The 14,035-nt window shown below is 46.7% G+C and overlaps 1 protein-coding gene across 2 annotated transcripts in view; it reads right to left on the bottom strand.

Moving 5' to 3' along the window:
- Nucleotides 1-10,370: 10,370 nt before the first annotated feature.
- The window catches only part of PLCL1 (phospholipase C like 1 (inactive)), a 187,651-nt gene continuing 183,986 nt past the window's right edge, over nt 10,371-14,035 (bottom strand). For both annotated transcript variants that reach the window (XM_069022095.1, XM_069022096.1), the window contains exon 6: nt 10,371-12,116. In XM_069022095.1, the coding sequence (XP_068878196.1) occupies nt 11,934-12,116 (183 nt within the window). In that variant the 3' untranslated portion in view covers nt 10,371-11,933. The remainder of the gene's footprint in view (nt 12,117-14,035) is intronic.

Genomic DNA, 14,035 nt, shown 5'->3' with positions numbered 1-14,035 from the left:
CTGTGCTCACACTGCCACCCAGTTCAGCAGTGCACCAGCTGATTTTCCAGTGGGGGACTGACATCATCTGTGCCTTGGGGATGAGCTGGGAAAGGAACCACTGCCATACAGCTCAACCAAAGCATGAGCAATTACACTGACAAAACAATCAGGGATTTCTTTATTTTAGTTAACAGCCCTGTTCTCTCACCTTGCTGCCAGTTTTCCATTGCTGAGCAGCAGCCATGCATTAACCCACTGGGAGCTGCCCTGAAACCATGGGCAGTTCACCAGCTCAGTGCTTGTCAAACAAGAAGTTTAGTCTCCATTAACTAAAGGCCTGAACTAAAGGGAAATTTGCTAAACTGCATCAAATGTTGTTGGGGATACTCATATACACAACTACTTTAGCTTTAATTATGTTGATCTTAATTAATTTTCAAATCTAGGCTATTTTAGTTGTCCATGTTGAACACCATTCAACCACTGGGTGAAGAAGGGGCAGTCAATAACTAACTCATGTAAGCACAAGTTAACTATTGGGAGACGGCAAATGTTAGTTCAGGCAGAAGATGTTAATTACAAAACCTGAGAAGCCGAATTCACCTTAATCTTGTCAAGATAGAGGGGACAAGGATCATCTCAGAGATTGCTGAATCATCCCTCAAAGGACTGCGCATGCCCAGGGAGAAAGGTGACAAGTTCACTGCGAGGATGAGTACTGGCCTTCATCAGAAAGACCCCCGAGGAAGAGGAGAGGCCTTCCTCAGCGCGACCACCAGGACACACAGCGCATGCGTGGCCCATATGCTAATGACTTCTGAGAAATAATTTGTGTAACCACACCTGTCCCAAGGAATGTGATGAATATTCATAATTTAACCATTAATACTGTGCTGTAGAGAGCACCAGGTGTGTGTTTGGAGGAGCGATCCCCACACACCCGGCGCGCTGAATAAAGCAAATACCCACTTCTCTGACTCTGTCTCTGAAGTGTCTCCTGGCCCGGTTGAGGCACGATTCATGGGAAACAGAATTTAGGTTTCTTCTTGGTGTACAAACAGGCAACCAAGTTACAGCACAGCAGCTGAGTCACAGTCACTGCTTGTGCTCACATTGTAACCCTTCACAAACTTGACTTCCAACACATTAACACAAATATCTGCCCGTGAGGTTTAAATGAAGGCTTGCTGCAGCATGGGAGTACCTGCAGCATTAGCTCAGCTCTTGCAAATAAACAGAATGGGATCAAGCCTGCAGGATGAATAGAGAAATGACCCAAGGAAATGCCTATGGGATGAAATGACATGTATGCTCTGTGGAAAGGACACTCTTGTCTCAGTCAAGTGAAGTCACCTAAAGATCATCAGTTCATCTACAGTCAAAGAAGCCTCTTTTCCATGAAGTGAGGGTCCGTGTGGCACATGACTTTGGCGCACCTCCTCCACTGGGAAGTGGAACACAGTCATGAAGGCCATTTGCAATCCTCCCCAGGCTCACACAAGGCACCTCACACGTGAAGCGTAGCTCACAGCACACCACCGCCAGTGCAGAGCCCTTTGCAGGGATGTCCTACCCCTGGTGGGAAAGTGCTTCAGCTGCAGGAAACCTTTGGTCTTCTCTGCTCCCCTTCAGCACAAAACTCCCACCCCATCAGTGTGATACACAAGCAGTTTCACTGAAGGAAAGGGCAGCCATTGGTCCACACAGACTTTGCTGACTTGTAGCCTGTGCTCAGGCTATGCAGACTGGGGTTTCCATGTATAACTATCTCTGAGGAAAAAAAAGTATGTGATCTCATCATAAATGATGAGCTCAGATACCATTATATGAAGGGACCAGGAAAATTCTGTGCCTGAAGCATTTTTGGGCAACTCTCCATATGAACATCAGCATAGCACAAGAGAAGATGTCTCTGTGGCTTCCTCTGAGAGACTAGTATAGGTTCCCTTAAATGTTGGAAGCAGTTTAGGCACTGGAAACAGCTCTAAATCCCTTTCACATGATAAGTGAAACTCTTGAACTCTCTTGGATAACCTATATTTTTTCCTTCTTTAAAGAAGATTCATTGACCTGAAAGAAGGATTACTAACTGAAAGATATTAGATTTAGGCTACCAGGCAGAAATCCTTACTAATCTTGGCTAATCTTATGCCTGCTTAAATTCTGCTTTCAGAAGTTTCTGTCCAATCACTCACAAAACAACCTATATTTGAAAGACAGACTGATGTCATTAATTACCTTAATCCCTCACCATCTCTCTCTCTCATCTGTCTTAAAGAAAAGCTTAACCCTGCAGTTAAAAGTTTACCTTGGACTTGGTAGTTCACAGAGGACAGGCCTGCATGGGAAAGGCAAAGAGTTGCACTGCATTCCTGGGGAGGAGTTTGATTCCCTGCTCTGCCACATACCTCAGGTCCCCACTAGTCAAACTCTGCACTGTCTCCATGTCCCTCGTGTGTCCAGGGAGCTCATGCTGCCCCACCTGATGGATGTGGGAAGCAGAAACACTGCAGGGTACAATACTGTGAAAATAATGACAGTCCCAGCCACAGGAGGCCAGAAGTCCTACAGGAGCTCCTCCATTGAAGAGGACAAAATTCTCCCTTCCTTGAATGGGCACTACAAAAATGGTGCTTTTATGGCCTATTCCACTGCCATCTGGCACAAACCAAAGGCTCAGCAGGGACCTCACAGGATTGAGGTGCCTTTTCCAAGATGAAGACATTCACTTGCTAAAGTACAGCATGAGCTCAGAGGTTGCTCACACCCCTCTGGCAGCTCCCCTGTGCCCATGCATCATCCCCAGTGCTGAGCAGGGCACGTGCCAGGGCCCACTGCCCTGCTCTGTCCGTGCTCAAGGGCTGACCCTGCGCCCTGGCAGGAGGCAGAGGCAGGGCTGTGCTCCCCACTGAGTCTCTCTGGAAGACATCATCACACAGGCAACGGCCCTAAATCCCCATCTGACATCTCAGCCATTCCAGATGCCATTGGAAGCAATTTTCTGTCCAGCCGCCAGTTTTAATGGGATGTGCAGTTAAACAGATTCATCCTTTCAGCTTCACTCTGCAGAGCCTTCACTCTCCAGCTGCTGCTGCTCCTGTCCCAGGGAATTAGAGTGCTCTTGGTGTTTCTCTTTTGCAGGCAGGCACATTGCTCAGAGAAGCAGCTCTTGCCAAGAAAAGTGTATAATCTAGAAAGCCACCTGCTCAGCTTTTGTTCTTTGAATTTCTTACAATCAATTTCCCTTTCCCAGGAGAAGGTGCAACTGTTTTCAGTGAAGCAGGAAATAGAGGATTCATGATGTGCTGTAAAAGCATAGCCAGTCCCAGGGAAAAGGTTAATTTGCCTCACTGTGGGGGCTGAAACATGTTATGTGGGAAAGCAGAGACACCCTAGGATCCCCAGTGCTGACCTCCCAAATTTCAGGAAACTGTCCTTGTGCCTGCTTCAGTATCTTGCAGATTATTGTCCTGTTCCCATCAGGCCAGGTTGTAATGTTAGTACCACACACAAGAAGATGTGTTTCCTTCAGCTTCCTGACAGGTCTCCATTTCCTCCCTGTGACTTTCTCTGCGACTCCTGCTCAGGATAGGAGTGTATGGCATTTGCAACAGGGGGTTCTCTCAGCTGCTCACCCCATGGCAGAGCCACAGTCCACCTCAGGCCCCAGTGCCTGAGGCAGTGAGCACAAGGGCTGTGAGACTGAAAGCCACCCATTCTCCCTGTCCTTTGGTTTTGCAGACGTGCAAAATCATTTCATGATTCAATCATTTATTATGACAAAACTGTTCTTTGCAGACAGCAGCTACATGCAAGCATCTGCCCCTGTCTTTGCAGGGTAACCTGAATACCCACCAGCTTCCTTGGATTTTCTTGCTCAAAGAACCCAAAAAATGACCCTAGAGATATATCACATGACTGTGTGCAAGTGTACACCTTGCAGCAAGCTGTCACAGCCAGCTGTCTTTTATGCAGACAAAAGTTTGGTTTTCCTTTAAGGGTTTCTACTATAAATACTTGTAAGATATGGCATGCACCAGGTACTGTTGAGATAAACCTATTCCTCTCCTGAAGTGCACAGCTAAAACAGGTGGGACAAATGGCTGCCTAAAGGGATCTATTTCAGCACTGACAATCGAGAGGGTTTAGCTGCCTGGGAAAAGCTGCCTTGCACAAGGCTGGCAGCCCCATGCCCCGAATCACTCTCCAGACAGTGCTCAGCAGACCCCCTGCTCTCCCCATCAGGCTGAGATGCTGCTGTTTGTGCAGTTTCTCTGAGCAGGAGCCCCTTGGCCCCCTTTTGGGGAGCTCCCAGTGGTTGGAGGGTACTGCACAGGGATGCGTCTGAGCCTCCCCAGGATATGGCTCAGGGTATTATCTGTGTTCTGCTCACCTACCAGAAAAAAGGGCAGGTCTTAGAGCTACCTGCTCCCTTAGGAACTAAGGGCACATGAGCTGTATTTTCCTTGCTGGACAGCTGGGATCCAGAGGCCCCAAGGTGCAAAGTTACCCCATAAAAATTCCTCACCAGGCCTAAGCCTCTTTCCCATGCACATCATTAATAAATACTATTCAGTCAATTTTCACATCTAAATTCACACAAATAATGAGAGAAATCAAAACTGGTACCATCCTGTCTTCATAAATGCTGTCATCTGACTTCACACCGGAGACTTTCATCTATCCTTAATTTGATGCCTGATAGAAACAATTTTCCTGTGGATATTTGTGTTTATTTGATGGTAATTATGACCTTTAAGCATTAACAAAAAAAAAAATCCCCAGGCAACAGCCTCCATGCACAAAGCGTGACAGACCATGGTGTCAGTTTTCACATAACATATCTCCTCAAGACCTGGAGGGGGACAATGCCAACTGAATCACAGCTACTGGTTAATTGCAATCACCTTGTTAAGAAATATCAAGTTAGAATCAGTAACCAAAAAAGACAAACCTGGGTTTGCTGATTCCCCCAGCCTGCTGGATTGCAGGCAGTCACTCACACATATCCTGCCTCTGTTCAGACCCTAAATACCAAAGCAGGCTTTCCAGAAACACAGGATCAGCTTCTGCTTGCCCTAGGGGCATGTGCCTCGAAGTAAGTCCAAGCTCAAACACAGTTTGCAAACCTGAGCCAGTGTCATGGAGTCAACATTTTTTGTTTGCTCTGATGACAATTCAATTCTGCACTCAACTGCTTCCAAAATGTTTCAGCTGACCTGACAAAGGGGTACCCTGCCACGTCATCAGCTGCCTGTTGCTGTACACCTCTAGATGGTTTTCTTGGCCAATGCATCAAATCCTTCAGAATAATTCTGTTTCTGCACCACAGTCTAATGGCAATCCTGAAACAGTGATGCCATCCTCCCCCTCTGGAGCTGGGACAACACACCGCTTGCCTTGGCAAGGCAGTGGGAAGCTGGGACGGGCCTCACTAGGAACCAGCAGAGCAGTCTGTGTGGGTAACCAGCTACTTACAGACAAGATACCTGCAAAATGTAGTCACACAGCATCAGCAGATGAAATTACAGCTTGGCTTTGGTAGGAGCTGAGTCCCCTCATGCTGTGGTTGGTCTGAGCATCTTAAAAATGGCCTCACCAGGCAGTCTCTGAGGGAGCAGCCCCACAGGGAGCTGCCACCAGCCATGGGCAGCCCCACATATCCCAGAGAAGGGTCCCTGTGGCCATGGGCTGGGTGCCCACTGTCCCTGCCCTAAAGTACTGCACTATTTCCTTCTTGCTGCTCAGAGTCCATCAAGGGGCACAAAGAAAAGGAGCAAACCAGATGTCCAAGCAGGAGTTGGTGGCACAGCTCAGCTGTGCTGCCCTGGCTTTGGAAACACTTTGTACAAGCGTTGTGCTTCTGCAAACCAGCCAAGCATGGCTGAGTGAGGGCTGGGGAATCCTGAAGGCAACGTACATCAACACCAGCAACCAATGGACTTGCCAATATTGGTATGTTCTTCAAGGCTTTGTTTCTGCCCCTCCAGCACACTCACTTTCCACCTTGGGAGAACCCAGCAATGAAGCACAGCAGCAACCCATACTTTGCCCTCTTTGCCTGGTGCAGGAGGCAACGGCAGGAGCAGCACTCGGCTTCCCCCCCACACAGGGCACACTAATGCTGCAACTGCAAAGCTCCCCTCTCCATCCATCAGCATCATAAATAATCACAGCAGCTCCTGCTGTTGGAACCATAATTTGTATCTTGTTTTTAATTGCATTATGTGTAGCTGGTTCACCAGACACTATCTGAGGAAGCATACAAATAATTCATCTCTATCCTCCATTCTCCCCATACGTGCTTCCAAACAAGCCAGATTAATCCTAGTCTTTGTCTGCTTCTAACCTCATGTCCATCCTGTGTATCTAGTATCTTATTTTCACCTGCCATCCAGAATTAATGCTTTACCTAGCACATCCAATCTCCTCCCATCTTCTAAACTCACGATTAAATCCTTCTCAGAGACCAAGGTGAACTACAGGCAGTCAGGCTGGATCAAAAGAGATGATTAGTTTTGTCTTACAAAAAATAACACCTGATACATTATAGGAAGCAGAAATATCTACAGTGCTCTCAGTGGCACATTATGTCACTGAAGCACAGCAGTTTTGTGATTCTGCATTCCAGAGCCATGAGGTGATTTAATGAGATGTCGCTTAAAACTGATTGACGCCTGCAGCCAGAATGGTGTGAACAGCACTCCTACCCACCAGGCCACAGTGACAAGCTGTTGGCATCCAGTGCCATCAGTGCTGTGAACCCATCCAGCTCCAGGAGTGCTCCAATGGTGGGAATGCTGCTACGTCCCGGAGGGGCAGCCACGGACTCTCCAATCCCCTGAGGGTTTCTCGCACAGCCTCAGTAAACCATTTGTCCAGGATGGGACAAATGGCCACAGCCATCACACCTCCAGCCCTCACTGAGGTCTGTGCAAACTTCTGCTGGTGCAAACCAACCCCACTGGTTACCAAACTGCTCCCTGGCCAAACAGCCCCTTCCTGCCACTGCAGGGGGGCTGATGGCTCCTCCTGGGCTCTTGGCCAGTGCTCCCCCATGCACAGCCTCACACCCAGCATTCCCATACTCAACATGCCACCTCCTCTCCACGCACACTTGCGGCCTCAAGTATCACATTTGCTTCCCAATTCTACTATTTTAATGTCTTTATAAATGAATGAGTCTCTGCTGTGCAACTCAACACGGAAAAAACTTCTAACATCTTCAGTAACTCAAACTTGTCTTTGGAATCATTAATTTTTCTTCCAGGTCCCAGAGGAGGGTGGTGTGGACTGTGCACAGCAAGCAGCTGTCAAACACAACACTGTCTCCTGCTCAAGCATTGTCTGCTGAGAATTTGATGTCTGCACGTCTTCTTGGAATTACTCCATGAATATTTTCTGCAAAAGCAATTTATTCATAAAGTGTTTCAAATAATCAGAAAGAGTGTAATATCCTAATTCAAAACATGACCTGTTTGATCAGGGGCATGTTCACACAGTACTCTGTTGCAGAGGAACAGCTGGTGAGAGAGACAGCATTTGCATCACATTTCTGGCCTGGTCAGTTACATCTTGGTTACTGAACTCACAAAGCCCTCAACACCACTTTAAAAAGGAAACATTTTTTCAAGGACTTGCTGTGGAAAGCAAATGCAAGACTGCTCAGCCTGAGACTGTGCAAAGGCGACCTGCCAGGACTGTACCAGAATAGTCCCAAAGAGCACTCACACTTTGGACCCAAGAAACGCACCCCAGCAGTGCTGCCCAGCTGCCTGGGGACACACACTGCCTTTTGCTTGGTGTGGCAACCTGGAGACAGCTTTACTGGTATGCCTACCCAGGGCAGGGAGAGGGGACAAAAAGAACAAAATCTTGGATTTATTGGATGTGTACTTCACCTACTGCTGCTGAGATAGGAGCCAGGGCCACCATGCTCAGCCCCACAGCAAGTGATGGAGACCTGAAGACACTGCTCCTGTGACCCCCTCACCTTTTTTTTCTGAAGCTTTCTGAGTTAGTCCCCTGCCTGAGGCTGCTGTCTATCCCTGTAGGAGTGGGACCACTGCCAAGGAGGCTATGACCTAATGTTTTAGTCTGAACATAGAGATTGAAGAGATGGAATATCATACAGGAAAGTGCTCTCTATGCATGCAATTATCTGATAATCTATTTTGGGAGATGAATCTCAGAAGGAAGAACAAAACTCACCTTCTTTGCATTATCTCTTTAAAAACAGGGAACTAAATACATGAAAAATGATACGGAAAGCAGCAGAACAGTGTGGTGCTTTAACTCGCGCCGAGTTCAGGAAAGGGAGGGGAAAGGGGTCAAGTCCTGCTGGTCATGCCAGCACATGAAATTCGGTAAAAACTATTCCTGCTGATTTAAGACTAATCAGGTCTGTGAACAGCTGAACTAATTCAGCCTCTTCCCGTGCTTCATGGCTGGATTCCTTCATGCATGTATATAAGCAGCAAAATCCAAGTGAAACCTCTGCATCCACCTTTCTCTCATAGACCCCAGTGTCCCCCTCACAGGTACAGATCACACTGTAGCCCTGTGCCACATGGAAAGTGCTGCCGAGGCCTCTCTGAACCACCTGCCCCAACTCTGCTTGGGAAACCTGCAGGAATTTAACACCTTTGAGGTGGCTGCCCCTCTGCCACACTTGACCAGAGGTGCAGTTTGGGAGGGGCCAGACACACAAGCACGTGGACAAGGTATCCCTGATCCCTGGAGGAACCGAGGCCCTTGGGAGTGGTGAGTGTGTGGTGGCTCAGCCCTTCCCACACATGCTGCTTCACCTGTGTTCACCAGCAGCCAAAGGACTTGGCAAACACTGGTGTTACAGTGCCTGGCTGTTCTCCTGAGAGCAACAGCAAACGCAAAGGTATTCCAGAAACATGTAATTAATCTGTGCCTGAGAAGGAAAACATCAACAGTCTTATCCTACAGTTGAGAGCATGACAGAGGAAAAACAAATACTGTAAAGATGGAGGACTCAGTAGCAGAGAGAACCCAGGTAGATTCACTCCTGTGCTCCCTTCTGGCAGACACCTCCCCACACCAGTCCCTGAGAGCTTCTCCAATTTCTAGCTGTTAAACTATGCTGTAAGCAACTGCAAATGCCTGTAACACTTCCCTGATATAACTTCCACAGAATTGATACAGATAATACGTACCCATTCATGTGGGACATCAGGCACATTGTACCAGCAGAGGCCCAGAGAAGGCTGTTGTTCCACTGCAAGAAGCCAGGCATGCCATGAAACACTTCCCAAAAAGGCCAGGCAGTCAGTCCCCTGTCTGTGTTTGTTGCTGATGCTGGATATGATTTTTCCATGTGTTCTCCCTCAAGGCTGAATTTTTATTACACCAACTGCCACTTTATCATTCACTTCCACTCCCAGCAACTTCAAAGGAGCTCAGAGGAAGGTGAGATGAGTTTTTGCTGCCAGCCCCTCTCTTGGTGGAGGAGGGAGGGTGGAGCTGTGGGGTTCTGGGTACCAGCACCAGGAATAGTCCTAACTGCCTGGGGCAATCCAGGGTGCCCCAAATTCTCCACTGTCTGTATTTTGGTACAGAATGCATGACCTTGGCACAGGACATGACATGAATGCTAAACATGGCATAAAAGGTGTGTGTGCATGCTATGGGATTTCCATCCAGCCACTTCTGATTCTCCTAATGCATCCAGAGTGAGAGCTGTGTGGTAGCCCCTGTATATGTGAGCACAGAAAGCAAGCCCTTCCCTCTGTAACTTCATGTTCATTTGTTCCTAAAATCAGAGAAGGTTTTTTGCCAGCAGTCCCTGTACAGACATTAGGACAGCCTTTTAGACTGAGAAATCAAGGTATTTCTAGATTTAGATGAAGCACCAAGAGGCAAGCCACTCACCCTTCCTGAAGCAACCTCTCCCTTCTGACAAGGATGCTTTCCAAAGGCTCATCCTTTGCAGCTGGTGATGCTGGGGTAACAGTTTCCATTGTCCCTTACTGTAAGTACTGAAGGCCAAGTGTTGTTTTTGTACCCATAACCCATTATGAAATCAGGAAGGTAACACAAGAGGGCAAAATATGAACATGCACACTTACACCACTGATGTGGGCTTTATGCCTTGCCTGAAACACAAAAGACACTTCTCCAGACCTCAGTGAAGTCTGAATACACACTCATGATCTAAGGGAGAGATAAGCAGAGGATTTAGGGCCAGATCTGAACAAGTATGGCAAATTTTACTGAAATGGTATTTGAGGCACCTGAGTTACAACCTTTGCAATAACACAGTTGCTGTTAGAGCAGGACCTTCTCTCAAGCAACTTACCCACTCTAACCCACCTTTATCCAGGATCATGTGTTAAATCACTGCAAAATCATGGGTCAAAGTTGTTTCATAGCTTTACTCTTTCAGTAATGTGCAACATGAACATAATAGTGTTATTAAGAAGTCAAAAATAACTTAACACAATAGCTATTTAAGATTTTCCAATGATCAAACTTTCAGCAATTACTTTTTGTTAAGTTCAGAAAATTAGCATATTTGTTAATCAAATTAATTTAAAAAGTAGCTTTTAAAAATAAAAGCAATGCTTTAAATAAATATAGTCTTTTTTATAACCATAAAACACTTAGTCCTGTTAAATGTAACACAAATACTCCACTCAAGCACAGTACTTAAACGATTGAAATGAATGTTGTGAGCACACATGGGCCGGACACCAGGAGGGATGAGGATGCATTCCTTCGGGACATTCTCTGACTCCTTTCTACAGTGGCACAAAGAGGCAGCCAATTCTCAGAACTACCCCAAACACATGACATGCGTCAGGATTTTGTAGCTGCTGCACAAAAACGCTGGCACCCTGTTTTTCCCCAAGCTATTTCTCTACACTACATCTGTAGCAGTTCTTCAGCCCTGCTTTTAAATCTCTAGCACAGCATTATTCTTAACCACAAAAACGTAAGGCCAGAGCCTGCTTGCTTCATCCAGCTGATGCCAACATCTACACAGAAGGTGACAAGCAAGGCCTGACCTCTCACACATCTTGCATTAAAGCTCATATTTTGTGAAATCTGGAAAACCGTCCTTTCAATACTGGCACCACTGGGTGTTTCAGAACGGCCTGAAGGTCACCTTCAGAGTTCATGACCACCAAAGGGTATTCACAGCTCTCCCCATAATTACAGGGCTGACTAGCTATGGTCATTACTACTCAAGTTAATGCCTATCAGCAAAGACTGTAGCTGTCTTGCAGATCTACAAGGTAGCAATGTTTTGCTGGAATAAACTAAATTAGCTAGTTCTTACGTTAGTATGTGCTGTCTGGGTGTATCCTGAAGAGCAGTTTGCTAAATTCAGCAAAAAATACACCTCAAATTTACTGGTAATCTACCTAGCAACTCTGAACATTTAATATCTTGTTTACTTGGTTGTAATTGTTCACTAAAAATCACCTTCAGGGTCTGCAGCAAACCACCAGTTTTGTCCTCACAAGAACAGCTGTCAGTGATATTTGTTGTGTTTTGTTTGTTTAAACAGCATAACAGTAATGTAACCTATAAGTTAAATGATAAAAGCTGGAGAGTAAAATAAAGCCCAAAACTGATACAAGTGCTCTCAATTTGTTTTGATTTTCAGAATGAACAGGCCTATTCAAAGATGACAAAGGAATAAATTAGCAAATGGCTAATGTAATGCACGAAAGGGTGTCTACAGGATTCGCATGTGCGCACACACACGCACTTGCATACAGACAGCCTGGCTTCATTAGAAATCTCACTACCAGAGTTTAACTTGGATAAATTAACTGCATTAAAATACTGACACTGTGAGGATTTTAATACTATCACACCCTGTAGAGGGCACTCCTGTGTGAATTTTTAAATGCTTTAAAAAAATAGTTTAGAGTTATTGAAATCTGTGAAAAACGCGACAGCTCTGCCTCTCCTCACAGCCTCCCATTCTCATCTCCAGTATCCTTCTCCTGTATTGCCTCCAGGCACCGTTTTGCCTTGGCATCCGCCTGCCCGCTCCCAGTTTTGCTCAGTCCACACGACAGGCACGCCAGCTGGATCTGCTTCATGTTCTCCAGGGCTTCGTTCTTGGCGTTCTTCAGGAGATCTCCTTGGCCCTGGGGATGCACAGACATGCAGGAGAGAGTCAGGGATTGCACACATTGCTCAGGACCAAAAGCAGCAATACTGCTTTCATGTCCCTACAGGTCCCAGGTCCCGTCTCAAATCATCTCTGCCCCCTGGAAATGGGACTGAAGCCCCTCCTGCAGCTTGGTGTCAGCACAGTGAGGAAGGCAGCAGCCAGCACTGGACAGGGTGGGACAGGCACCAGACTCCCCCCACTTCCACATCACCACCCTTGGGAGGTAATTTCGGCCTGAACTGAAGGAGGCTGCGGGAGAAGACATTTCCTCTACCACAGTCAACAGCAAGGTCCTGCCAGGGACAGGGCAGTGAGGGAATATGGTACCTCTCTCCCCATGCCACTGCTCTGTCCCTGCTCCCTGGCATCAGATCCCACATGGCAATGGCTGCGTGTCCCCAGCCAGGGGCCCCTTACAAGCTGTGTGACCCTGATAACCCACCCCTCGTTGTGCCTGGATTTGCTACCCAGCCTTGGGCCTGCCTTGAGCAGAGCAGGCCAAGCTGTGCCCACATGAAACACATCATCCTGTGGCACTTCAGTGAATCCTTCTGAACCATTTTGTTTGGGATCTTCGGGAAGTCAGATGGGAACGAGACTTCATAAACAACACGCTGCTTCTGTATCTTCTCAGAGCATATAAACGTGAGGTGACTAACCAATTTGTAACAATCAGGAAAAATGTGTTATATGAAATTTATATTAAAGAGTTGGGGTTCAGAAATGCCAAAACGAATATTTACGCAATATTGATATTTGAAGTGCTGTGAGGCGACAAGATTCTGGAGCTACAGGATACAAATAAAAAAAAACAGGAGATGCATCTGGTTATTAAAATTCAGTATCAGTAAGAACTTGAGCTCTTCTCTCTTAATGTCACCCCAAATACAGCTTGAATTACAGCACATGCTGCAGCTGGTTACACTCATATTCAGAAGGAATACCTCCACTGACAGAAATGTCACTTTTGGATCTCTGCCACCTAACCTGATCTCCTGCAAATCACAGGAGACAACAGACACTGCAGCGGGACCTTGGGCTCACTGGAGGGGTGACTGAACACTGCGCCTCCTTTGGTTCTCAAAACAAGTCAGATGTGTTGGATGAGTCACAGCGTGACACCTTCCAGCAGTGGGAGCATCTCTGCTCTCCCTTTCCCCAGAGCTAAGAGGAAGGATTTATCCTACACTGATGAGCACAGTTCCCTTTTTGCCAGCGCCTGGCACTGGACTCACAAGGCCTGAACCCCTGTACACAATGTTCACAACGAAGAAACAATGGTGGCTTGCAAGGCTGCAGCACTGGTAAACACCACATGGGACACCACGTCATCCAGGGACGGCAGCCTGTGCCTGAGAACGTGATTGCCTCATCTCCTGGTGTCACGAATTTGTCCCTGCTGAACGATGCAAATCACCATCCAGATGCTGGGAATACAACTCGGTGTGAGAATAACAAAAAGCACTGGGACTGCATGAGCAGCTCTGTGCTATTTGCTATGAAGCTCTTTTGAAGGGATTTGTGTTTCGGCAGCATGACAGTTATGGGAATACACAGACAAAGAGCTTGGGATCCAGTCAGCAGGCATGGTGTGAAAAAACAAAACAAGAGTAATTTATGCAGCAGATATTTCTTGTAGCTGTGAGTTTGCTTTTATGTCAGAGGTTTTGCTTATGGTTAGAGACAGTAGGCAGGAATTCAAGAGCCCCAGAGCTGCCCACCTTGGTGTTCTTCCCTGTCTACAAATGGCACAGGAATATTGCCAGTGCTGTAGTGACAGGGACAACACCAGCACATAAACCAAGTATGCATCATTAACAACAGGATAATGTTATCAAAAAGGGTGTATCTCCTCAATACATCTTCCATCTCTTCAAATTGCACAAATGCAGT

Source organism: Aphelocoma coerulescens, chromosome 7 (genome assembly GCF_041296385.1).
Source record: "Aphelocoma coerulescens isolate FSJ_1873_10779 chromosome 7, UR_Acoe_1.0, whole genome shotgun sequence".
Lineage (NCBI taxonomy): Eukaryota > Metazoa > Chordata > Aves > Passeriformes > Corvidae > Aphelocoma > Aphelocoma coerulescens.
Note: the sequence above shows the minus strand (reverse complement) of the source record. Positions and strands in the feature narration are given on the sequence as shown.